At 43.5% G+C, this 27341-nt stretch overlaps 1 protein-coding gene across 1 annotated transcript in view; it reads left to right on the top strand.

Moving 5' to 3' along the window:
* Window positions 1-27341, top strand: part of FAM91A1 (family with sequence similarity 91 member A1) — a 312498-nt gene that overhangs the window by 101839 nt on the left and 183318 nt on the right. The window contains exons 6-9 of the mRNA XM_085604989.1: window positions 3126-3239; window positions 11915-12005; window positions 19390-19452; window positions 20091-20197. Of these exons, the coding sequence (XP_085461115.1) occupies window positions 3126-3239; window positions 11915-12005; window positions 19390-19452; window positions 20091-20197 (375 nt within the window). The remainder of the gene's footprint in view (window positions 1-3125; window positions 3240-11914; window positions 12006-19389; window positions 19453-20090; window positions 20198-27341) is intronic.

Genomic DNA, 27341 nt, shown 5'->3' with positions numbered 1-27341 from the left:
CAGACTTCCGCTTTCTTTGGCGGACAGGGCTGCGATTGTAAAAATGGTACTTCTACCGAAATTCCTATATTTGTTTAACAATATCCCAATAAAACCTCCCGCTGCCGTCTTCCGCAATATCAAGACGCTAGTCCTTAGTTTACTATGGGCAGGCAAACAGGCGAGGATGGAATTGCGCACAATGACACTGCCATATGCGAGGGGGGGGTTCAAAGTTCCAGACTTCTACTTATATTACTTATGCGCTCAGGCGCAGTACGCGCACTTCTGGTACCACGAAGTGCCCTTCCTGACACATGTGGCGGTGGAGGCAGGGGACACTGACCCGATCCCTTTGGCCAGTATGCTCACACATAAGCGCGCCAGGCTACACGACCGTGATATTAACACAGTTAACACGACCGCTGAGGCATGGAGACTACTGGGCAGGGAAGCAGGCTGCCTGCCGCTATACGCACCCACACTCCCGCTAGCGCATCACCCAGCCCTCTCGGTAACACACGAGAGGGTTGGCATGGATCTGTTCCGGCGGGCCGGAATAGACACATTGGGGGACCTGTACACTGATGGCGAATTCCAGACACTTGATAAGCTACAATACATCAGCAACCCAACTCCACTGTTCAGTTTCAACTTCTATAGGCTGCAGAGAGCACTACGGGAACACTACCCGACACATCCGGAAGAACCGCCTACCCTTGAACCTCTACGACTACTCCTGACTACACCCAAAGCATCCCACCTGGTTTCCAAACTGTATGCGAGTATACAAGGGGCGGTAGGGAACAACACACACAAGGCCAGGGACAAATGGAGCGCTGGACTAGCAGAACCCCTGACGGATGTAGACTGGGATTCCGCTTGCATGCTCACGGGGATGCTGACACCCAACGGGAATTTGAAAATTATACATTACAAGTATTTGCATCAGGTGTACCACACACCTCAGAGGCTTTACAAACATGGCTTACGGGATGATTCAAAATGTTGCAGGTGTGGTCAGGAGGACGCGGACTTCATGCATCTAGCATGGCACTGTCGTAAAGTGGCGGGATATTGGGAACAGGTCATACAGGTTTTGAGCGAAATGCTGGGGGTTGGCGTGCAGTGCGAGGCGAAGGTCTGTCTGTTGGGTATTACTCCACACCTGAGAGCTTTGAGGCGTAGATTCTGTGCTATTGCGCTACTGCTGGCTAAAAGAAGGGTGTCGCTTCACTGGAATAGCAAAAGAGCGCCAGAGGTTAAACGCTGGCTTGAAGACATGGTGTATTGTCGAGATACGCTCGTCACATACGAAGAGGAATTGCCGGTCGGCTCTAGGCCCAAAGACTATTGGGGGTACTTACGAGCCTATTTGCTTGAACATGGCACATCGGACACAGAAACGGAAGTTGAGTAAAATGAAAGCCTGCAAATGACAACACAGGGCGACCAATTGTACAGTACTGACACTTGGGAGGGAGGATGTCGTGATACAGAGGGACGGATGCAGGGGGAGACCTAAAAGTTGGGGAATGCAATGTTAAGATAAGTTTCAGTTTCAAACGCAAAAATACGCATAAAATAAACAACAACTGTAAAAATGTAAGACTACTGATGTATCAGGCAGCGAGCATAGCACTGACACACAACTGGATACTATCTGATAACACGCCGCCGGTCCGCTGGATGTCGGCTGATGGGCTGTGTACACCTAGCACTGTAGCAGAAAACTGTGATTGCATGTCGCCGGCCCATTGCGGATGTAGGCGAGTGCAATATAGGTGATTCTCGGCATGTTTTGTATGTGTAAAATAAAGTGCAATAAAATTCTTACACCAAAAAAAAAAAAAAAAAAAAAAATGGACCAGGAGGACCTAAAAATAGCTCTGCCCTGATAAAATCTTACTCGCCTGAGCGAGTGGGCAAATAGTTTCTCAATCCCTGCATTATTTACTCTCTGTTAACTGTGGAGATGTTTTTCCTCACTACAACATCCTACATATGAGGTTGCTTCCAGTCGCAGCATTTTTTTTTCTCACTTTTGTCAATTCCTGTGTTTAACATCACATCATATGAGTAGCTTGTGAAAACTGTTGTTATATTTCACTTATTAGTACATATCAGTAAAAGTCAGGTTCTCTTATTCCATACATATTCTACTTCTCATTGTACCCACAATGGGAGCACCAAAATTCAATTGCACAGGTTGGAGATTAAAAAAACATATGTATAAACATAATAAACTACCAGTAGGGATTTTATTACAAGCCCAGAGGGATAAACAATATTGTAGACTTCCCTTTATGGAATCACCAACATTTTTGCATAATTTAAACAAAAAGTACTCAAAAAGAGTATCAGGAGTTAGGTATGTATACTCTAAGATGAAACATAAGAATGTAAAAATTAATTACATTTATAATGTGATACAAGTGACAATACATTTTTTAGAAGAAAAGAACTAGATTATAGGTTGACATACAGGACCTGAAGGTTAGAAGCTAACGGGTATCATTCGAGAATATTGGATCATGAGAACGACAGTAAACATTTAAGAAAAATCTTTATTGGGGAAGGAAAGAAACAATAAATTCACAGTGCATAGTGCAGTAACTGAGAACATAGAATGTGACTCTGTAGAGATCTCTTTGTCCTGAGCAGATAAGAAAAGTACTTGAGTGACTTTTATGTCATCACATTCAATCTTTGGCATATTTTGAAATTATTTTGATATAATCCTCTTTTATAAAATGCTAATTCATCACTTTTGGGCTCCTGACATCTGAACAAAGAAAGAATGAACTAAAAGAGTGATGTTTAGTGCAATAAATTACACTACTTGTAGAATATGGACAGCACTACAGATTGCATTAGTATTGTACATAGCGGTTCATGATGATATTAGCCCTGTGACGACCAAGTCGATTGTAGACAATACATATATAGCACATGACGAGGTTAATTGAGATTTACTGTTCGTGGGTGCCTAATGACTTTGGCAGGAGTTGATCTTCCATTGTTTTTTGTCACAAATGTATCATTTATTAAATATATTATTGTAAGGAACAGTTTGTGATGTTTTGGTTAAACTGCCAATGGTGATTCTTGTTATGGATAATCTCAAATGGACTGTACTACTCTAGAAATTTTTCAGAAGGAAAACTGCACGGGATCTCCTACCTGTTAAACCAGTGGACATTGCTGTGGAGCCTTGGTGGGTGGTGCAGGCTGGCTATATCACAGAAGATGACATCAAGGTATGTTTTATTTGTTTTTTTGGTGTGTTCTATAAACAACCTGTGTTTTACTGGGAGTTACGGCACAAACCTGTTTCTTTCATAGCGATTCTTTAATTGTTTTTTAATTTGAGGGGAATGTTTCTATATCCAAGCTTTTGATGCAAAGATAAATGAATACATCAAGCACTCAATGTTAGTTAAAATTAATAATAGAGGTCCAAGTAAGATAGATTCAATACAGATGTATTTTTAAGTATTTTCAATAAGTGAGTGATGGCATAGTGATCAGGTGTGTAAAACATGCAAGTACATTGAGAAAGTTGGATACAGTAAAAGTCTTGTATATTAAACGTGTATGCATTTATTGTTATACATTAATAAAGTCGCTATATCCCAAGACCTCTCCTCATCAGAATGTAGGGGAAAGTTCAACAGTCGGTTAAATCAGCGTTTGCACCTCAAACCCCACTGGGTGTGTTGGGGAGGGTGGGGAATCTTAATCAGGACAAGTTCAGTGACCAATCTGGTCACTACCCCTGGTAACTATGTGTTGAAGACTTTGCTAATGCAGCAGCCTGGACAGCTTGGGGGTCTAGATACTAAGGAGTGCCTTGACGTGGCTGGTGTGTTCTGTGGCTGCTTTTTCTGTGAGGCAGTGGCTGGATATCCAATAGTCCTGCATGTCCAACCTCACCTGCCTGAAGATTGCAGTGACACTCTGCTTCCAGCCTGTCTTGGTTCCAGTGTTTCCACCTGAGATGGCATGTGCAGCAACCATAGTTGGCACAAAGCTGCCTCCAACTTGTCTTCTCACGGATCATTGGGGATCATGGCCAACCCTTTTATTTTCTCTCAAACAAGATTGGGATATCATATGATTAATGAACTTCCCAATCTAAGGTAACTATTGGAGATTTTGTATTTAATATATCTGCGGATACTTGCACTGAAATTAATAAATTGCCGTGCATTCAAAGTCTATTTTCCATTTCATTCATTGCCCACTTGTTATCATTTTGTCCCTTAGTTTGTATCCTATTTTTCAGCAGTCCCCCCACCTCCTGGATTCCAGCTTCTTTCCATGGCTCTTTTCTCTTCCCAGGTTTTGGGAGAGTCTAGTGCCTTGTAATTTTCTCTGGTTACTACTTTCACATCAAGTGTGGCAAGATTGCCTAGGGGTTTTCGTTATCCTGTTGTGCGGCTTTTTCCTCTGTTGAAAGCAATTCTAGTAGGCACTGGTCACATTTCAGTTATCTGGACTGTGCAGTGTGGTACCATAGTTACGGGGAAGGGCTACATTTCTTTTTATGAAAAAATCTGCATTTTTCTTGAGGGACAGAGGTTGATTCACTCCCTGACCAAATCGGTCTATACTGCAATTATCTGTATTGGGTGAAATAGTTCTGTAATCTTAAGTATTTAAAATGTTGATGTTTTGGGATCCAGAGACAGCGTCTTCACTGTCTTCAGCTGGTTAGATCAAAATTTTTTTTCTGGTAATTCAGTTGTGGGATCTGTGCTAGTTTCATATAATGTTCACCGGTATCCAGCTGACAGTAAACAACTTTCTATAGTCTGTAATTTTCATCATCACAGAAAGGAGCAAGTACTTTGTTCAGCCCTTGGCATCATCCTGGTAAGATAGAAACTAGAAAAACTTATTTACACTAATGTAAATTTTTGTGTGACTGTCAGCAGTTTTAATTGACATAAAATAAATTAGCGATTGGTGAGATACTGAGTCTGTCTTCCCAAATTCCAACTGTGTTTCCAATCTCTCCAAAGGAACCATTGTCTTTTCTGATAAACACCTAGGTTAGTAGGGATGCAAGGTGCCTCCATGTCTTGCATGTGTACAAACCTAGCTTGTAATCATGTGCACCCAATGTCAATATGTTCTATTAAATATATTTTGAGAACTGGTCGTACTATATAGTAAGTAGTTCCATAGGCCAAGCTTACTCTGCACCTAATGGTGCCATTATCTCTATCAAGTTTATTAAAGTTAAATTTAGTTGGTCCTGGAATCTTTCTTAGAAGTGCGTAACAAGGTATTAGATAATCAGGATTGATTTTATTCTTTCAAACGTTGTCTTAAATCTGGTTCCGTGGCACTTTCAATGCTTCCGCATCTGGTCTGATCCCTGTGCAAACATTTGATTTGTCAATGGATTTCTTCAAGACAAATCTTTTTTTGCCATCTCCCCTTAGCAGTTTATTATTTTCTTTATTTCTCTCACTGAGCACACATGCCCTAACATGCATTCAAAATAGCACAGAGAATGTGCTGGTCTTTTACCATTCAGTTTTCCCCTACTTTACATTTCTAAAGTCCGAGTCCTCTATTACTTATATGTTCACTAGGAGGGCATTCTATTACAGTTAAAAAAAAATATATATATATATATATGTGTGTATATATGTAAATATATGTGTGTGTGTGTGTGTGTGTGTGTGTGTGTGTGTGTGTGTGTATATATATATATATATATATATATATATATATATATATATATGTTCGAGGCATATGAGCTGCAGATTACACACTTGTGCTTAGATCGCCATCTGGTGTTGGGCCCGGATGTTTGCAGTTGTTTTTCTTCTTGGAAAGTCTTTGGAAGTCACAAGGTCGGTGACTACTCCTTTGGATCGTATTGCACATGGGCTTCGGCTCCATCCTCAGATTGTTTTTTTCCGCCATCGGGCTCGGATGTGATCTTCGCGCTCCAGTTCCGAACAGGTTTCCAGTTCAATCGACGTGTAATCCTCACCCCAATACGCGGCTCTCATCTATCAACACCTTCGATTCCAGTCGTCAACGCCGGCCTTTGGGCCTACCCAAGCTCCGGTCCTGGCTCATGGAAAGGACTCCCTTTAAGAAGTGCCCTCGATGTGGGTCCAAATTCCCCCACACTGATCTCCACGAAGTATGTAATCTCTGCCTCTCCCCTGAACACGAGGCTTGAGACTGCCCGGCGTGCAAGTCCTACCGGTGCAAGAAAACGATTCGAGACCGAAGAGCAAGAAGGAACATGGCGCACTAATCGACGGCGATTCCAGATGACATCTTCGGAGAGGGCGTCGACGCTCCGGAAGAACACCACACCGATGAGAGCCTCGTCAGCGCCTCCGAAGCGCCTCCGAAGCCGACGATTCAGATGTGGAGGACATCACTCCGGCACAGAGGGTCGTGAGTACCAATTTGCCCCCCACACCCTCACCGGCACCGAAAAAGGCTTTGGTCACGCCTTCGCCTCCGGGCCTAGGTAAGACCAAAGACACTGCTTTCCACACCGCACCTTCGGGACCGGTAAAGAAGCCGATTAAGCCTTCCGGCGGCTCGGGCTCGAGCCAGCCCACCGTTGGTGCCGACAAACACTCCTCCGCACCGACACTGAAAAAGAAAATGGCCTCCTCTTCGGCACTGAGCCCCATACCGAAACACTCGGTGCCGAAACCCAGTTCCACCTCCTCGGTACCGACTCCATCCCCGGAACCGACAAAAGCACACAAGGCCACCGGCACCGAGATCTCGAAGCCGAAACTCATCTCGGCACCGACCAAACAAAAACCCCTTTCCAAGCCACATCTTCCAAACAGGACACTAAAGCCAGAAAACCAATGGCCCGACTCCTTCAGCGCCGACGGATAAACCACCTTCAGAAGAAATCTTTACACCAGATCCCTTGCAAAAGACATGACCAAGGATCCCAAAACCGGACATTTGATGCTCAGCATCAAAAAGAGACAGCTGGAAAAACCTACCCCAGCTCCACCTCCAAAGAGGAAGGACTCTGCTACATCACCTTTCAGAATGCCTTCCCCACCTCTTCCACCTTCTCCCCCTCCACCTTCTCCACCCCCTCCTCATCATTCCCCAACACCCCCTCCGGATGATGATCATGACGACACATATGATGACATGGGGGACGTGCCCCATGATTTACCTACAGGAGACCCCACTCCCACAGGCTCCCCAGACCCATGGGACGACTATAATATCCCCGACTTCCCTAACGTCCCACAAGATGATCTCTATCCTTCGAGACCATCCCCACCAGAAGAATCATTGGGGTTCAACCATTTACTCCAGAGGGCTGCACACTATCACGGGGTAGACCTCCATACTGACCCCGTGGAGGAGGATTTCCTCCTTGATACTTTCGACACCACGCATAGGGCCACGTCCATACTGCCCATGCTCAAAGGAGTGGTAAAACATGCGCCAGAGGTCTTTAAAGGCCCAGTCAGAGCCAGGGTTATTAACCCGCACATTGACAAAAAATACAAAGCCGCCCCTACAGATCCCTCCTACATCAGAGGGCCAGCACCGCTAGATTCCCTGGTAGTATCCACAGCACGGAAGAGGGCCAACTCCCAGGCGTCAGGAGATGCACCACCACCTGAGAAAGAGTCAAAACTCTTGGACGCATCCGGCAAGCGCACTGCATCACAAGCTGCCAACATATGGCGTATCGCCAATACAAAAGTGTTACTGGCTAGATATGACAGGGCCCATTATGACAAGTTAGAAGCCATAATGCAACACCTCCCTGACAAATACAAAAACAGGGCAAACAAGTTAATTCAAGAGGGAAAAATCATCACTAATACCTCCATCCGTTGTGCCCTAGTTGCAGCAGACACCGCCTCCAGGGCCATCAATACTAGCGTCCTCCTCCGTCGCCATGCCTGGCTCAGGATCTCAGGATTTAAACCAGAAGTGCAAGCTTCCATCCTGAACCATCCCTTTGACCAGGAACGTCTGTTCGGCCCAAAAGTGGATGAGGCCCTAGAAAAAATGAAAAAGACACCGACAAGGCGAAATCTATGCGAGCCTTACAATCACACCCTCCCAGGCGCTCCTTTCGCCGTTCCTCCTTTCGGAGCACATCCAGAGGCTACTCCTCTGATCCCCTTCCACGTCATACAAAGCTCCTACCCAATCCACCTTCACAAGGGGTTACCAAAGAGGCGGCTACAGGGGCAACAATAATAAAGGCAGAGGCAAAACAAACACCGCCCGCTCTGCCTCCACACCTGCCCAATGACTTCCCTCCACTCCCCCCAGACCATCCCACTCCGGTTGGGGGCAGACTCCAAAATTTCCTTCATGTCTGGGCTACCATCACCTCAGACAAATGGGTGACACAAATAATTCGTTCAGGCTACTGCCTAGAGCTAATATCTACCCCCCCAAACATTCCACCCAGACAACGCCCGATGTCACAGGAACATCTAGCATTACTAAAGCAGGAGGTAATCTCCCTCCTACAAAAAGGGCGATAGAACACGTTCCTACCAACCAAAATAATCTGGGGGCTTACTCCCTATATTTTCACATACCAAAAAAGGACGAGACTACGGCCCATCCTAGACCTCCGACCCCTAAACACATACATACACTCGGACCATTTTCACATGGTAACACTTCAGCAGGTACTTCCCCTGCTCTCCCAAAACGACTTCCTGGCCACTTTAGACCTAAAAGACACTTACTTCCACATTCCTGTACACCACGCTCACAGGAAGTTCCTCAGATTCGTAGTGGACAACCAACACTACCAATTCAAGGTACTCCCATTCGGAGTCACAACAGCACCACGGGTATTCACCAAGTGCCTAGCAGTCGTGGCAGCACACATCAGGAGACAACACATCCATGTCTTTCCATACCTAGATGACTGGCTAATAAAAGCCAGCTCATACAACCAGTGTGTACAACACACGTATGCCACTATCCAGCTACTTCACCAACTGGGCTTCACGGTAAACCACGCAAAGTCCCATCTGCAACCGTTCCACGTAAAACAATACCTCGTGCCACTATAGACACCTCAAAAGCGCTAGCCTACCCCAGTCCGGTCAGGATCACAAGCATTCAGGCTCTACGCGCAAAATTTATAGCACAACACTCCCTTCCAGCTCGAGTGTTTATGCAACTAATCGGGATGATGGCCCCTTGCATATTCATAGTACCTCACGCAAGACTCCAGATGCGTCCTCTCCAAGAGTGCTCAGTGTGCCAATGGAACCAGGCCCAAGATCAATTAACAGATCTGGTGTTGATAGACGGTCGTACCCATCGCTCTCTGCAGTGAAGGACCACCAAAAACCTTTCCAAAGGGCGACCGTTCCTAGACGCGGTTCCTCAGATAATACTGACAACAGACGCATCGCTCTCCGGCTGGGGAGCTCACCTGTTACATCACAACATGCAGGGCAAATGGACACCTCAACAAAAGTTACTCCACATTAACCATCTGGAGTTACTAGCAATATTCTTAGCCCTGAAATCCTTCCAAACACAGATTTCAGGCAAGGCAGTCCTAGTCCGCACAGACAACATGACAGCCATGTACTACATTCAAAAACAAGGCGGCACACACTCTCCACAGCTCTCTCAGCTAGCGCAGAGTATATGGAGATGGGCCATACCCCAAATAATCTTTCTCCTGGCCCAACATGTCCCAGGAGTCCAAAACACTATGGCCGATCTACTCAGCAGTCAGACACATCAGATCCACGAGTGTGAACTACATCCACAAGTTCTTCACCCGTACTTTCAACTGTGGGGGCATCCACAGATAGACCTCTTCACCACCCACGAAAACGCCAAATGCCCAAGCTTCGCCGCCAGATATCCACACCAAAGGCAATGCGATATGGATGAACTGGTCAGGCAAATTTGCGTACGCTTTTCCGCCTCTCCCACTCATTCCATTAGTGGTGCGCAAACTACAACAACACTCCCTCACTCTCATACTAGCAGCTCCAACTTGGGCCAGAGAACCGTGGTACACCACACTGCTGGAATTATCTGTAGTACAGCACCAAAAGTTACACCTCTCTCCACACCTCCTAACCCAGAACCATGGAGAGATCAGACACTCGGACCCAGCTCAGCTCAACCTAGCGATCTGGCTCCTGAAATCCTAGAATTCGGTTACCTCAATCTTCCCCCTGACTGTATGAACGTCATCAAAGAAGCTAGGCGACCCACCACTAGAGTGTGCTACGCCGCCAAGTGGAAACGTTTTGTTGTCTACTGTCACAACAATACTATCAATCCCCTAGATGTGTCCATTCAACACATCATAGGCTATTTACTACACCTGCAAAGATGCAATCTAGCCTATACATCTATTAGACTGCACCTCACAGTCATAGCAGCTTATCTGCAAAACAGGCAACATCTATCACTTTTTAGAGTACCTGCCATTAAAGCCTTCATGGAAGGCCTTAAAAGGATAATTCCACCCAGACTGCCACCCTCACCTGTGTGGAACCTAAACATTGTACTCACCAGATTAATGGGGCCTCCCTTCGAACCTCTGCACAAATGTGAACTCCAATTCCTAACATGGAAAACCGCTTTTCTTGTAGCCATCACTTCCCTCTGAAGGGTCAGTGAGATACAAGCACTTACCATTCAAGAACCTTTTCTGCAAATGCACCATAACAAGGTTGTTCTCCGTACCAACCCATAATTCCTCCCTAAAGTCATTTCTCCCTTTCACATAAACCAAGCGGTAGAACTACCAGTTCTCTTCTCGCAACCACAAACCGTTGCAGAAAGAGCTCTTCACACACTAGATGTCAAAAGAGCCTTACTCTACTACATAACAGAGAACGCAACCTTTCCGCAAGACCAAACAGCTATTTGTCTCTTTCTCTCCACCACACAATGGCAACCTCATCTCCAAGTCGGGAATAGCTAGGTGGATTGTCAAATGCATTCAGATTTGCTACCACAAAGCAAAACAAACGCTTTCCGTACCCCTAAAGCCCACTCTACACGCAAAATAGTGTCTTCAATGGCATTTTTAGGGAACATCCCATTAGATGATATCTGCAGAGCAGCTACATGGTCAACACCGCACACTTTCACTAAACACTATTGTGTAGATGTGCAAACTAAGCAACAAGCTAGTGTGGGCCAGGCTGTACTCAAAACATTATTTCAAACCACTGCCACAGATACGGGTGGTCGCCGCTAAGGGTGGGTACTGCTATATAATCTATGCACAAGTGTGTAATCTGCAGCTCATATGCCTCAAACGGAATATGCTACTTACCAGTATGCATCTGTTCTTGGCATGTAGAGCTGCAGATCTACACACGCCCACCTGCCTCACCGGCTACCTTTATCTGTTCCAGTTTATCTTATTTAGATACAACACACATCTTTCCTGTTATTACTACGCTCCATCTTTCCCTGTTGGCGAAAAACAATCTGAGGATGGAGCCGAAGCCCATGCGCAATACGATCCAAAGGAGTAGTCACCGACCTCGTGACTTCCAAAGACTTTCCAAGAGGAAAAACAACTGCAAACATCCGGGCCCAACACCAGATGGCGATCTGTGCACAAGTGTGTAGATCTGCAGCTCTACATGCCAAGAACAGATGCATACTGGTAAGTAGCATATTCCATATATATATTTAATTTTACAACCTCCACCTTTACAGTGATATTGTATGCAGTGGAAACCCTTCATAATAGGAACATTATCAAATGACACCCCTTAATCTTAACACTACCTGCATTTTCAAAATATGAATGATATCAACTCAATATATAAAAAGTTTTATTCAATAGAAACTATGTGCCAAAATACAAGAGTGAAGGAGATGTTTCTTAATAAATGTATATTTGTAATCATATTACATTCTTTGTTTTTTCTTTGGATAGATTTGCTGTACACCTGAAAAAAAGGCAATTGACAAGATCATTGACAAAGGTCCTCAACTTGCTGGTTCTTTAGAGCACAGTGTGGTTCACAGTAAGTGCTTTACAAGTATATTGTTGACATTGTTGATAGACAATTTCTCCTCTAAACCGTTATTGGATCAGCTGAAAATATAATGTAGCAATAGCACAACTCATTATCTTTCTGTATCCAGAAGCCCCATTCTTCAGATGACCGTGCTATACTAATCAGGATTCAAAAGCTGCAAAGTACCATTACCATCGTATCATCCCTGCATATTATTTTCACTTAGTCCTTAAAAGGTATGAAATCTTCTGAGAACAGTAGCTCTTAACCTGGCATCTGCAGACCCCTGGGTTTGGTGACACCTATGAGTAGAATATGGGCAACACAACAGGTTGCATTGGTGTTTTACATAGTGGTTGATGGGGATCCGCAAATACTTAAAAATTACTTGATATTAGTAGATTAAAAAGGTTTCGCGATATAATAATATATGTACAAAATGTAAACATTTTAAACTTGTGTAAACGTGAAGGCATCTTACATTTCAGGCTAAAATTGAAACTGTTGTACTTAACTTGGGTTGTGGGAGCAGAGCAAGTACAATAGACAAAATGTAGTATGGGAAATTAATGATCTAAATTGGGTGGATTGGTATAGTAAATTGCAGCACTGCAATGCACAGACAAATCAGGGCTCGAAAAATCCACTCGCTATGGCGAGCCAGATTTAATCAGGACGAGCTTTATTTAGGGCCTACTCGCCCATTCTTGCTATCTGACAACAGGTGTGCTGCTTGCTCACAAAGTGAATGAGCAATAAAGATGCCTTTAAATCTTAGTTTTCTTGTCACATTCACTTGGCTTTCAGAAGCGGAGGTCAAAAGTCAGTTTGTCTTCTTACATTTACTTTTCTCTCTCTGACGGCAGTTAGAGAATTTAAGGGAACAATCACACTGTGCAAAGCATTTGAAATGAAAGACTGTAATATTTCAGGCTTTTTTTCTAACACATCACTGAAATAGCCAATAAGTGAACTGTTCAAACATTTCAAATATATTTCACTAGTTACTAAGACACATTTTTGTAATTTTGTGTGAAAAAGATATTTATAGGATCAAAACAAATCAGTTCACTTTACTTGCTAATTGTGCAAATTTTAAATATTTTTGCTGAAACCCAATTTCCAAACATTGTTTATGCGCTATATAGTTTTATCAGTAATACTACATGTTAGTGGGAAGGTTTTGTGGCCCTTTCATTGGAAAATGTGCTATTTGTAAATGACAGTGCACTACCACATCATGCTTTAGTAATATATTTATGAACCGTGAGTTTTAAACCTGAACTGGGAATTATTCCTGCCCAGATGACAATGCTATTAGTGAACTAAGAGGCAAGCCAGATTTAAGCTAGTAAATAAAAATAGTTTTTTTGTACAGCAGAAATAGTGAACTTGCATATTTGTAGGTGCTCTCTTATGTGATAATGAAGAAAAAGGCGGCACAATAAGACAAAATATTTGCCTAGGATCACACAGTTTGAGATCAATATACAGGTCAAGTACATTGCAGTTAGGTTGAGAAGATTATTGAAGCAAATAATACAATGGGATATGCTAGAGTCTACAACATCACTTTGTCTTTTAAAAATAAAGCTATATTTTAAAAAAACTCCAACATTCCTATTACAATTTAAATTTTCATATGTGTTATTGTTTGTTAATCAAATGCAGTATTCCCTAATTTGTGTATTTGATTGATGTATACTTGCTTTCACATTTCTGTGTATTGTTTTGAGGTTCACATTTCTTCCACTTGTGATTCAGTGGGGGTCAACTGAAGTCAAAAGGTTATAAATCCTGTCTTAGACTGCTTTGATTAGACTAAAACTGTGCTTATCTTTTGTATCCCACCACAAAAATTGAATAATGGCCATCCCACCCTATGAAATTATAATTTGTTGTTCTGCAATCTTCTTTTGTTTTTGTACTTTGAAGCTATAGATATCAGAAGTCTCAGCTCAGGCAGTGACAATTTTACAAATGTATTTATTATTCTTCAATAATACTTTATTTCGACCTGATTCGGCCATAAAAGCAGCATATAAAACACAGTACATTAAAATACACAATGGAAAACAACAGTACTAAAATTTAGAACTGATAAACCCAGGTTTGTCTAGGCACTGTTTCGAATTATAAAACTCCTTTTTATCCAAAATGCATGAAGATACTTTGAAAGTGCAAACACAATATGACTTGCTGTATTCGATTGAAAGATTCTAAGTGCATCTGCATATTTGCGGAAGCCCAGGTTCCTGCAGATCGGTACAATCCAGTACTTCCGGGCTCTACTGTACATAGGACAGAAGAATAAGATGTGACAATCATTCTCTATGTCCGTGCCGCAGCCTGGGCATTTGGAAACCCCGGAACTAGACCACTTGTTTGTTAGGCATGGTAGATGGAGGCAACCGAACCTCCATTGGATATATAGCTTTCTGGCCAGTACAGGGTAAATGACATTCAAATAATCCTCAAAAGAGTATACAGTTTTTATCTCTAAGAATGAATTTACCATAGAACCATTACATGAGTCATGCAACCATGCACTAGTACGTCTAGATCTATAAGACTGAGTAAGCAGTTTCCCCGAAATCTCACTGCAGGCAATTGCTGGCTGATGCCACATGTCTGCAAGGCCCATTGACATTAGTTCATGTTTGACATAGGAGAGCCAGGGAATGTGCACAGCTTTACTCAAATTTAGTACTTCCTGAAGTTCAGTTCTGTATTGTATAAGTTCAGGGGTTAGCCATAATCTCCTCCAGAATCTAAGGGGTTTTATAGATAGTTCCTCCTGAATTGGGAATAAACCCAAATCGAGCCTTAAAGGAATGAGAGGAGTACTTTGTGGGAGCGATAGCAGCTGCCTCATGAATCTATTCTCCGCTTTGGTTAATTCGGGACTCACAACGTGCCCCCCTAGTTCCCCACCGTACAGGGCCGCTGCTCTTGCCCTGGATTTATAGATTTCAAGCCCTGGGCTTATGGGCCTGTATGTTGAGGCATTATTCATTTTCAGTATTCCGCCCGCTGTTTGGGTCAGTTTGAGCTGTGATTTTAAAAGATGGGGAGCCCAGGAAAGGTTTTCGCTCAGTGTGACACCTAGGTATTGAAAGGTCTGCACTCTCTCTAACGAGACTGTATCCAAAATAGGAGGGGGTCTGGTGCGTGGTGAGGGATTAAAAATCATGAATTTAGTTTTGTCTACGTTGATCTGTAGACCATGATCGATGCAAAATTCATGGAACCCATCCAGTATGCGCTGTATCCCCATGGGTGACTTAGATAGTAAAAGAGTGTCGTCGGCAAACATTATGGCCGCGACTTTCTTGCCTGCCAGCCTAGGTGCGTCGTTGTTTAATACTGCATCCAGGCAGGATATCAACCCATTCACATATAGGCAAAACAAGGTAGGGGCAAGGACACACCCTTGCCTAACTCCCTTGTTTTCCGGAAACCTCGCAGACAAAACTCCTCCCCTCGCACACCTGACCTGTGCAAAATTCTGTGTATGCAATCTCACTAGTATTGCCAATAGTGCATTGGGTACTCCCAGGTCCCGGAGAACAGCCCACAGTTTCCCCCTTGGCACGGTGTCGAATGCTGAACGGAGATCAACAAACACCATATAGAGGCTGCCACCCTCTATAATGACAGTCTTCCAATACAACATAACTAGGCGGAAAATCTGATCAGTAGTAGATGTTTTGCTCCTGAAACCAGCCTGGTAAGGTGACAGAATTTCATTCTCATTGATCCACTCTTGCAAACGATCTAGGATAAGTCGTGCAAAACATTTTTGGGGGACATCAATGAGGCTGATGGGTCTGTAGTTTACTGGGAGCAAGGGTGATCCCTTTTTGAAAATAGGTATAATTTCAGCTCCCAACCATGAGCCTGGGACTTCTGCACCTCGCAGGATAGTATTGAATAAAGCGCACAGGTACGGGGCCCATATCATAGGTTGTTCCTTGAACATATCACCGGGAAGTTTATCTATTCCTGGTGCTTTGCCCCACATCAGTTTTCCCAGGGCAATGGTGATATCCTCATGGGTGAATTCCAGGATCACATCCTCATCGTCTCCAGGAGTGTGTGAATGTATTGGCAGAACATCTAAATCGGAAGTTACTGCATAAAGAGACTTAAAATGGGATTCCCAAACCCCTGGATCTAGGTTTACTTCTATTGCATTGCGGGGTTCAGCAGTCCCTGTGTTCACAATTGCCCAGAATCTCCGCGATTCCTTGTTAGTAAGTGCAGAGGCAAGATTGTGCCAGCGCTCCCAGTCCCAGGCAATTTTTGCCTGTTCCATTACTTCCTTGTAGGAGCGTCTAAGAGCACGAATAATTGTGCTATCAGTACCATCCTTGATTGCATTTAGCAGTTTAGTTTTTGACTTCCTGCACGCAGCATTATACCAGGAGGAAGGGCGGGGCACCATAGGTTTGTTGGATGTTACAATTGGATTAAAAGTGTCAGCTAGCGTATCCACCAGATCCTGGTGGAGAGTAAGCAAGTTCACAGATGGAACAGGGTACTCTCCTGCAATCCAGATGTCCCTTGCCATGGTGAGGAAAGGGAGAATGGTCGAATATAGGCTAGAGAATGCATCCCTCTTCTCTCGCAGTTTCGCCCATTTGACACGCCGCCTATTGGTGGATAAAACTAGGCCAGGGTCAATTGGCACTTCAGTAGGTCTCCTTGAGACATAGGGGGATACCATCTTTAACACCAGGGCATTATGATCACTATCCGTCCTGGGCAAAACCTCCAGATCCACAATCTTTGACCAAAGCCTGGTCTCGACCATGACATAGTCTAGGTGGGATTCGTGGTCTTTTTTATTATACGTACACCTGGAAGGGATGTCCGAGGGTTTCCTACCATTGACCGCCCTAACCGAATTATGGAGGGTAAGGGACGTAATCTGTGTGGCTAGTGGAGACCAAGCCTTTGCAGGAGCGGAATTGCAGGGAGGAATTCCCCAGAACTCATCCTCTTCCATCAGGGCCCCCTCGTTCACCCCTTTTAAGGGCTCATAGTGGCAGTTGAAATCGCCTGCAATTATATACTGAGTTTCCCGATTCAGAGAATCGAGAAAAACTGATAGTTACCTAATAGTGTTTGATTCCTTTGCCAGTGCTGTAGGGCGGGAATAGACATTGATTAGTGCTAGTTTAAAGGAGGAAGGCCATGTCATTAAGACACATAAAATGTCATCTGAGTTGGTCTGAATTGGTTCTGCTTTGCAGCCCAAGTGGATACCAACCCACGTGGTCAGGCCGCCGGAAGGCCGCCCGATGCCTCCCCAACGCGCCAGGGTATTAAAGGCCATAAACCCCAATCTGTGGGCTCCCTCCCTAGCCCTAGTCTCTTGGAATAAAATCACAGCAAAAGTATCTACAAAGGTGCCCCATTCGGGGCACTTAAGTTTGGTACTTAATCCCGCCACGTTCCAGGAAGTTATGGTCATGTGCTGTACGTGGCTCATAGGAGAGGGTAGGAGATCAGGCGAATGGGATAGACTCTCCAGTGGGTTGGATTCAATGGGGTACGCGGGAGCAGTACTAGCATTGACTAATTTTACTGTGAGATGTTGCTCACTAATACTGCAGCCGATTCTCTCTGGGGAGGAACCAGTACTGGTCCCTCCATCGTGGGAAGGAAACTCCCTGTTGCAGGAAAGCATGTTACCTTCACGAGTTACCTCATTCTGATTGGGATCCTGGGCTCCATTTGTCGTCCTATCCAGTCAGTCTACCTGATCTAAATGGCTGAACCTGTTATAAAGGGGGATGGAAGGGCAAGGCAAGGTATGAGCAACTCGCCTTGTTTCTCCGCCACGCCCCCATCGAGAGTGGGGTACATGGGTCCATTCAGTTTCCTGCCGAGTCGTAGATTCACTAGGGTAAAAAGAAGTGAGTGGACATACTGCGATTTTGGTTTCTGAGCGGGAAGATCCCCACCTGCAGATATACTCCACTGTTCTAGGATCCCTGAAGTTGACTATAACGCAGTCACCTTGTAGAGTTTTGGGGGTGTGTCCTATCCAACCCACCCTTCTGACCATGATGATCTCACTTCTAACGTGGGGGGGCAGGGGCCTATGGGTACACAACCATTGCATCGACTTGTTCTTTAGGGAATTAAAATCCTCTGTAGTAGCTTCACTAATTTCAGGAACCCCTGTAAGTATGACCACATAGGGGCATGATTCAGGAGGTAAATCAATTGTCGTAGTGGGCCCAAGTGCCTCTCCCATACCTCCCCTCCTTGTCGATCTTCCATTGGCACTACCTTTTGCCGCAGGAACAGATACTGGAATATTGGCAGCTGGATGTGGAGTGTCAGAGAGCCTGTCTTCGTGTTGTAATGAGGGGGGGTTGGGAATATTATCAGGAGCTGCCTGAACTGTTACAGGGGGGTTGGTCAATGGCTGAGTATTTGAATAATTGGAAGATACAGCATGCGTTATCCCATCCGTCCTACTATTGAGGGTGCAGTGGCAAGAGCATTGCAAGTGTGTGTTATTGTGGGCGTTACCAAATGCACCCTTGATATAAGACTCAAGCTGTACCAGGTGGGTTGCTATACTGTCTAACCTTTTTGTCAGAGGATCTAGTAAGGTGTGCAACAATGAATTTAGTTGCAAAATTGTTACAGCCCCATCAGCTTGGAGCGAGGTGTTAGGAGGGGCACTTACATCAACCGTAAGAGGAGTAAGATCTGGGTGCGGGATACAGGGCTCGAAGTCTTCAATGAGCATAGTGGAAGCTACAGTGGTTGTATTTTCCCGGCGCTTTGTAGTTTTAGTTCCCCGGGGGTGGGTTCTTTTCCCGCTAGGAGCTTTGGACTTGATTTTGGGAAGCATCACCAGAGTTTTGTCCTTCTTGTTTCGCAGGGTAGGACCTGAGCACAGTGGTGGAGGGGATCTGGCTTTCGGTGATGATAGCAATTCGTCACAGCTCGTAGTATCACTTTGTGGTGTGTCATCTATGAATTGGGTCAGTGGGAGTGTGGATGGTTTGGCACCTGGGCAATTGGAAGTACCCTCAATAGCTCGGGGGGTGCAGGCAGAGGCTAAAGGACCCAGGGAAGAACGTCTGGCCAGTGCAAGTTCTTGCGAAACTCTACGTTCCATGAGAACTATGCCCTGGTCTATCACTGAGTTAGCTCTAATAATGAAATTTATTATTAAATATTAGTTGCTGAGGCTTAACAAACCACCAACTCTGTATTGGTATTGCTGTATACATTAAACCTTTATATTCAGGCCTGGCTTGACATTTTGAAGGATTCAATAGGAAGTGAATAAGTTGTGATGTGGATTCATTTAGTATGTGTTTTTGTGTACTGGCTTTGAATTTGTCTTTTTTGTTTTTAGGCCTGTACAACAAGGGATTTATTTACCTTGATGTTCCAATATCTGATGACAGCTGCATAGCAGGTTAGTATTCCTTTTTGTAACAGTTTATGATATCAGGACACAATTACTGCTCTTGTCTAGGTGACGCAAATTAATTGGATACCAAAGCTTTTCCAGTTCTGAATAAGAAAGAAGTTGCCAGGTTGATGCAGATGAAGCAAGTTTATGAAATGTACAGTAGCTGGATACGGTGTGAAACCGCATTACACAGTGTAACAAGGTGAGCAATAGAGGTTAGCAGCTAGTCACTGTCATACTGAGCGAGAATGAAAAGGATAATATGGCTAAAGGAACGCCCATCAGTAGATAGTCCATGTAGAATCATGCAAACCAATCCATGTACATTCAACTTTGCAGACTTCTAATATCATCTACTCTGCAATAAAATCTGGATTGTTCCTATCAAACTTGTCGGTACTTGCAGATGAGCATATATATATCATTTCAGTTTTTGGTTGAGCCTTTGTGAAGGAGACATGCTGTGATATTCCTAGGGGAGAGATTACTTTTTTTTAGCCCCATTTTTCACTGTTTCTGCAGCAGAAGAATTTCATTGAAATCCCCATAGTAGATTTTTCAAAAGGACTCTAGAGTCAAGTATATGGTAAAAATGTTGTACTAATTGATCAATGCATGTTTATATGTTCTCTCGTTTTCAGTGCCACCACTCGAAGGTTTTGTGATGAATCGACTTCAAGGTGATTACTTTGAAACACTTCTTTACAAGATATTTGTCTCCATTGATGAACATACTAATGTGGCAGAGGTAAGTGATGTGTGACATATCCACATTTTGGGCATGGTTGTAATATTAAAATAATCTGAAATAAAGCAGTTTAATAACTAAATATGAATTTAGTTAACTTGTGGAATGATTTAAAGCAGACCATGATTAGATCGATTGGTAGCTAACTTTGTTCTTTATAAAATACTCAGACAACATCACTTTTCATGATCTTAACTTTGTGCTATTAGGATGCTTAGATCCATGATTGTAAGTACATGATAATTTATACTTTATGTTTACTCTTCCTCACTCTGCCATAATAATGATGCATCTATGTTGTATACTGTGTGATTTGCACACAATATGTATATCATAACTTTAATTTTGATGTTTAGCTTTATTTGAAAGAAGTTAGTATCTGTTGAATTGTACATCTGTTTTAATTTGATTGCCTCATCTTGTCATCATGGCCAGTGCTGGTTGATCAAGGAATTTAGTTTTCTGTTCACAGTGGGTACTGTGCCGACTAATGTTTTGCATAGTATACTGCTTCTGCCCTGTAATTTGCCTGTAATGCAGTACAAACATTTTGATAACTGCCCGTTCCCTTTATGTGCATACCCTCATACTGAATGAATATTGTATAGCTCAGACCCTCTGTGTTGTCCATTCCAGCCTAGGTACACGCTGATAGCCCCACATTTGTTTTATTTTTTTCCCTTTGCCATTCTCTAGCCCATATTTTCCACCAAAATTTAAGAAACATTCATGAGATCAGATGGGTAAGGGGTTCTGAGTTATATCAAAAAGGCAACGAGAGCAAAGACTGAGTTGTTTATGATAGCACTTGAAACCCAAGGTGAAAAACATCCCCGGTATTTACTTTTTACCCATCTAAAAAATGTTATGTTCTGTATGGTGCCCAAAATTATCCGCCCCTATTTGCAATTGTTACGTAGGGCAGAGGAGTAATGGGAGAGCTAAACATAACATGGCAACCCCGTCCCTGCCCAAAATGTGTTAAGGATAAGAAACAAATGTCTGACCATCTGCCATCCACCCCAACCACTCTCTGTGCCTTTGCACCTATAACCTCCTAAAGATGCTCTCAGAGAGCACAGCCAGAGCAGACTGGAATTCTTTTATGACATATCAGCAGTGTATAACAAACTCTGTTGCGCCCCATAGCAATGAATGAATGAATTTAGAATCCAGTTATTTGCACTAATGACTCTCAGGAAGTCATACTTAATAAATAAACCGTGAATTAACAAAATTCAAAATATTATTGAAATATCGCTGGATTTTTTTTGTCCAGCAATACGAAAGTAATCTGCGCGCACAACAACTTCATACTTGTGTTTTTGTTTTTGGTTGATTTATATTTAAGGTTCTATTTAGAGACTCTACAACATAGGCATACAGCCTATGGGTCGCCTCCTTCCTTACAGGACGCACAAAGAGCAACCAAGTGCCTCCCTTCACCTCTGCACCCAAAGACATCATATGTGGTTTACCACAAGGATCATCCGTCAGCCCCACCCTGTTCAACATCTACTTGACCCCCCTCGCAGACATCGTCAGATCCCATAGATTTAACCTAATCTCCTATGCAGATGACACTCAACTGATCCTCTCGCTCACCAAGGACCCCTCCCATGCCAAATCCAACTTCTGCGACACCATGACCAAAGTAGCCAAATGGATATGAGAGAACTGCCTCCAACTCAATTCTGACAAAACTGAAGTGCTGATCTTTGGGAAGAACACCTCCACATGGGACCATAGCTGGTGGCCTACAGAACTCAGACCTACACTGACCGACCATGCACGCAACGTCAGCATCCTTCTCGACAGCCAACGGACCGTCAAACTACAAGTCAACGCAGTCGCCTCATCCTGCTTCCACACGCTTTGCATGCTCTGCAGAATCTTCAGATGGATCCCAACCAACACCAGAAAGAGTGTCACTTAGACCCTAGTCACCATCCGCCTAGACTATGGCAACACCCTATGTGTTGGCATCGCCACTGAGCACCTCAGAAGACTCCAGACCATACACAATGCTGTAGCCAGACTCATCCCAAACAAACCCACATCACCCTCCCACTTGGCCTCAACTGGCTCCCCATCCAGAAGTGTGCCAGTCCAAGATCCTCATGCACGCCTACAAAGCCCTCCAGGACCTAGGACCTGCCTACATCAACTGAACCTCCACCAACCCTCTAGACACTTGTGCTTCTCTTCACTCACCCTCGCACACACCCCCTGCATCCGTAGCAGCTGCAGTGGTGGCCGCTCCTTCTCCTACATTGTTGCAGAAATGTGGCACAACCTTTCCCTGCAGCTCCCTACAACCCCCTCGCTGGCAGACATCAGAAAGAGACTCGAGACCTGGCTCTTCAACTGAGACACCCCTAGGGGTGACAGTGTTGCGCTTTACACATGCGGTTTGTTTGATGAACTTAGTTTTTTGTGTGTCTGTGTTGATTACATATTGTTCTGGTAACAGAAATGCTAATCCTGTGCTGCCAAGTCGAAATGAGCAGTTGGTTCAAAACTGAAGTGGTGTCCGTATCGGTACATCACGTTCTGTGAATCCTTTTTGACTAATGGCTGATTCTCAAAATTCTCTGCATGTGTAGTCTAATTTTTTTTTATCTGTCTGTTACGAGACTGATTGAGAGAGTCCTTGAGTTCAATCTTAAGTAAATGGTGCAGTTAGTTCCACAGATTTCAGTGATGGTGATAACCAAATTGTTTTCAAGAGGGATTTCATGTGTAGTGTTTAGTGCATTTTACAGTCATTTGCTATTTTGTAGATAACCAGCAGCTCTTTTCAGTTACATTTACATGACAATAACTTACGAGTAAATGAATTGCGCTCTCAGCTATCAACTTTTTCTGGCTTGTAAACATTTCATATATAGGGATTCCTCCAAAAAGCTTTATAGTTAGTTATTCCTCCATTGGAAACAGGTTGGGAATCTCTGTTCTTTTCCATCAACTTGGTTTTACAGACATTGGATTCTGTTCGATTTAGAATGCCGATATACTCTTGTTACTTGTTATTATGTTCCCCCAATTATGGTCTCTTACTTTCATTGAGCAAATCTGGAGGGCTACAACGGGGATGATGTTAGCAACCCAGAACCCTGCATGGAGCCTGAAATCAGAGGGTCTGCGAACACCTCTCATTACAATACTACCTACAAATGGGGCAATCCTCTAAACTCAGAGTACCTGGGTAAATAAACACTATGTATAAATGGTCCTGCAGATATAAAATACATATGAAATCTCGATATGGTATAGCATATGCATTTATTAAAAAGACATTTAATCTGTTTGTGATTGTGGGGATTTGCAGCTCGCTGTGAAATGACGTGGAGATTATGCTAGCATTTTTTGAGGTAATTGTTATATACTATGTTATAAATTGAAGTAAAAGCATTATTGTGAAACATAGCGCACTTTGTCCAATGGAAGTGATAATTATATTTTAATGAGGTGAGCAGTAGTAAGAAACTTAAAATCATTGTAGAACAAGCATTTGCAATGTTATAGGTATCGCATTTGGGAGAGTTAGAGGTATTGGGGTTGTAAATGATAATGTCTTTTACCTATGTGTTTTGCTTTGAAGTGTAGGGAATGTATGTGGTGTGGAGTGGAATGGAATTATATGGGTTGCATTGGAATTGTTAGTTGTGGAATTGTGTGGTGTTAGAGTTGTGGATTAGAGTTAGTGGCAGGATTAGGGTTGCGTGTATGGTTAGGGTTAAAGGTGAAAACTAGGATTAGGGGAGGCATTGGAGCGGGTCTTTTTTGAGGGTGAAAGTTGGGTATGGCGAGTGATGCGTTTGATTTAAGAGTGAAAGCTGGAGTTACTGTGAGGGATAGAAGTAAGGTTATGCATTAGGTCTGGATTAAGGGTCAAAGCTATAGTTATGGAGAGAAATAGGAGCAGGATTAAGGTTGAAAGTTGAGTGTTAGGTCTGGGTTAGAAGAGGGATAGGAGCAGGGTTAGGCATGAGCTCTGTGCTACCTACTGATTTAGGACTAGGGAGAGAGTTTGAGTTAAGTTGAACTGCACGACACAGTTAAAATTAGGTTATGGATTAGTGTTAGAGTTAAGGTTCAGGGAGCAAGCGAGGGAAATAAAAAAAAAACATTAGAAAGAAGAGTACATTTTAAACAAATCATCTGAACTAAATGTATAATTAAACCGATATTAACAATTTTGATGAATTTGAAAAATAATATCTTGAAATGGAGTGCGTTTATGATATATTTTACAAAGATGTTTGTGACTACAGTTCTGATACTGATGGTAACAGTGCAACCAACAGCTGACAAAAAAGCACAACAACTGCAGGGTTTCAATGGTTAAACCCACCACAGGCCCTGCCATGAGAGGCATGGGACGGCAGAAGCTGCTTGTATTGAAATATGTTTTCCCGCTCCAGAAGCATATGTGTTATTTAATTGAGCTGCTAATCTGGCAGCAGATATTAAATCCAATATCTAGCTAATTTAAAACAAAATTCAAGTTATTAAAAGACATGAGTACTTTAATGGAAACACATATCAACGGTAAGCATAGACTCATCACAACTAGAGCTGCACAGTATCTTGGCAACAGCAACCACCACAATGACATAAAAATGTGGGAGATTATCAGCACCAAGGTCACACCTCTGCGCCCCTCTCACGTGTACATGAAAATAGTGTCATTTTGCTGTTCCACACAATCGGACCAGAAGAATACCTGTGTTAGAGTAGCATGGCCAGCTGTGATGCTCGGACATATCTGATGTAAACACACAGAGAAGAGACACCATGATTGACATTGGTACTTGAACTATTGTCAGCGTTTGTGAAGCAAAAGCCCAAAAATACTGATGTTCTTAAAGTCCACAAAATGTTCAACTCTTTTCTAAATGCACAATCAACTCTAAAACTATCAGTTGTATTGCAGCCTACAAAGTCCCTTACTTTATCAGCATCTGAGACGGTCCCGGGATCCATCTTAAAGGGAGTTAGTTTGCCAGAACACATATCTAGATACCTGATGTGAAACACACAGAGGAGAGACACCATGATTGACATTGGTAATTGAACCATTGTTGGCGTTTGTAAAGCAAAATCCCCAAAACACTTGTGTCCTTCAGTCCCACAAAATGTTGAACTCTTTTCAAAACACACAATCACTCTAAAGCTATCAGCTCTATTCACATCCTGGCGGTTGTACCAGGCATCAAGAAAGTCTTAAAGTCACCATGCAGGCTTTTTAGTGAATACTAACAAAAAGTTCAGAGGTGTAAATATGCCAAAATACAAACTGAATACGTTGTTGCAGCTTCGAAAGGAGCACCCAGGTTGAGAAAGGAACGGATAGCACGCTTCCACCAAGCCTTGATGAACTAAATGACATCCACAAAATGAGGTAAATACTTGTGAATGCGTGCCACCTCAATGTGGCCTGACCACTGTGTTTAAATGTATACCTCGCAATAATGTCCTGGCACTCTGAAATGGCACACTTTTCCCAAGACCTAATGAGCACATTTAAAATAAAAAATAAAACAAAACACGTTGTTTAGTTTACAGCCATCACTGGAGGAGGGTGATGCTGTGCATCGTCCCTGCCATGTCAGGCATGGGTGGATGGGAGTTCTTCCATAGACTTCTCGAGACAGGGCGACAGTGCCTCATCTTGCACACAAAACAACCGGGTTCAGCTACACCCTGAGTAGAAACCTCCACCGTTGAACAAAGGAAAGCATCTGGCAGAAGCTGAGAACAGTGCCCCTCTCCACAACACTGTACCCTCTGACGCCCCCCTTTCATGAACCCTGATAAGTATACAGTAACACCACTACACAATAGGCAAGCCTGCATAGCGAGTTGTGAGGTGGAGCATGAGCTGCTCACCCATAATAACTCTCACCAATAATGACTCCCAGTCACAATCGCAGTCACCCCTCAAAACAACGACTTCCTCTCTAGTTTCCTACTTGCCTCCAGATTATGAGTTTTATTAGCCGTGCTTACATTAGACATGCTTTGCTGTCATACTGTGAAATTAGTTTTATGCAAGATGAAAAAAATCTCAAAATATTTACCTCGCTGTAAGTAAAGTGAAAGTAAAGCTGCTGGTTATTCCACCGTAAAGCAGTGAAAATAAAATGAAGAAAAAATAAGTGCAATTTATCACCTGAACATAAAACTAACTTCACCATTACTCTCGCGTATCCCAGCAGTGCTGTGCCTTATGGCACTCCATGCTGCCCTCATCCACAATCTGTCTTGGTGGCACCCTCGTCTGCGTACAGGAAGGCCATGAGGGGGGAGACGGCAGGTCTGTTGCAAAGCAAGCCCTGATCCAGATAGCCAGAGACTCTCTCACACACCCCAACTTGAGTTAAGCCTTCAAACGACTTTTTGGCTTTAACACACTCACTTCTCCACTACACCTCACATGCACATTACCACATGAAACATGAAGCGCTGAAGATAGTGCCCCCACCACCCCTGCCAAACTGCTCAACTTCTCCTTGTCTGCTTTCCACCTCTCCCATCCCTGCATTGAACCTCATTGCATTTTCTCAACCTTTTATCCTCTCTAAGCGTTTTTAGGCAAACTGTCCTGTGGGGCAAAAAGTGAAGGGGTATACAGTTGCGCTTTGAAAAATTCCATTGCTGCACTTATCTCCATTTACCTTGCAATGGGTTTTTACATATAAAAGTGAGAGCCATGGTGAAACAAAGTACGGCGTCCATGCACATAACAGTTATGCTCATGGCGGCCCGTAAAGCGGCCGCCATGGTAATAAAAAACAAGAGGTGGAAACTAACAAAGGGCTACATTGTTTAACACATGGTTCCCTGGGCTTGGTCAAAGCTGCTTGCAATGGGACAGTGTTTTACATGTTGGAAAACAGGACTTCCCGACCAACAACTAAGTTGGTATAGGGTATACTCACAGAAGTGCTAACACAAATTTGTGCTTGTTCAGGGAAAACAAGCCAAAGCCTCTTTATAGTGGAAGTTGGCACTTTGGGTGCTGCTGCGGCTGCTCATTGCATTGTCCTGCCGGGAACACACCGGATCTTCTTAACATGGAAATGCAGAACTATTGATAAAAGGGAGGCGCTGCTTTTGATGTGACCAAGACCGACCG

The sequence above is a fragment of the Triturus cristatus genome, chromosome 5_1 (genome assembly GCF_964204655.1).
Source record: "Triturus cristatus chromosome 5_1, aTriCri1.1, whole genome shotgun sequence".
Classification (NCBI taxonomy): domain Eukaryota; kingdom Metazoa; phylum Chordata; class Amphibia; order Caudata; family Salamandridae; genus Triturus; species Triturus cristatus.
Note: the sequence above shows the minus strand (reverse complement) of the source record. Positions and strands in the feature narration are given on the sequence as shown.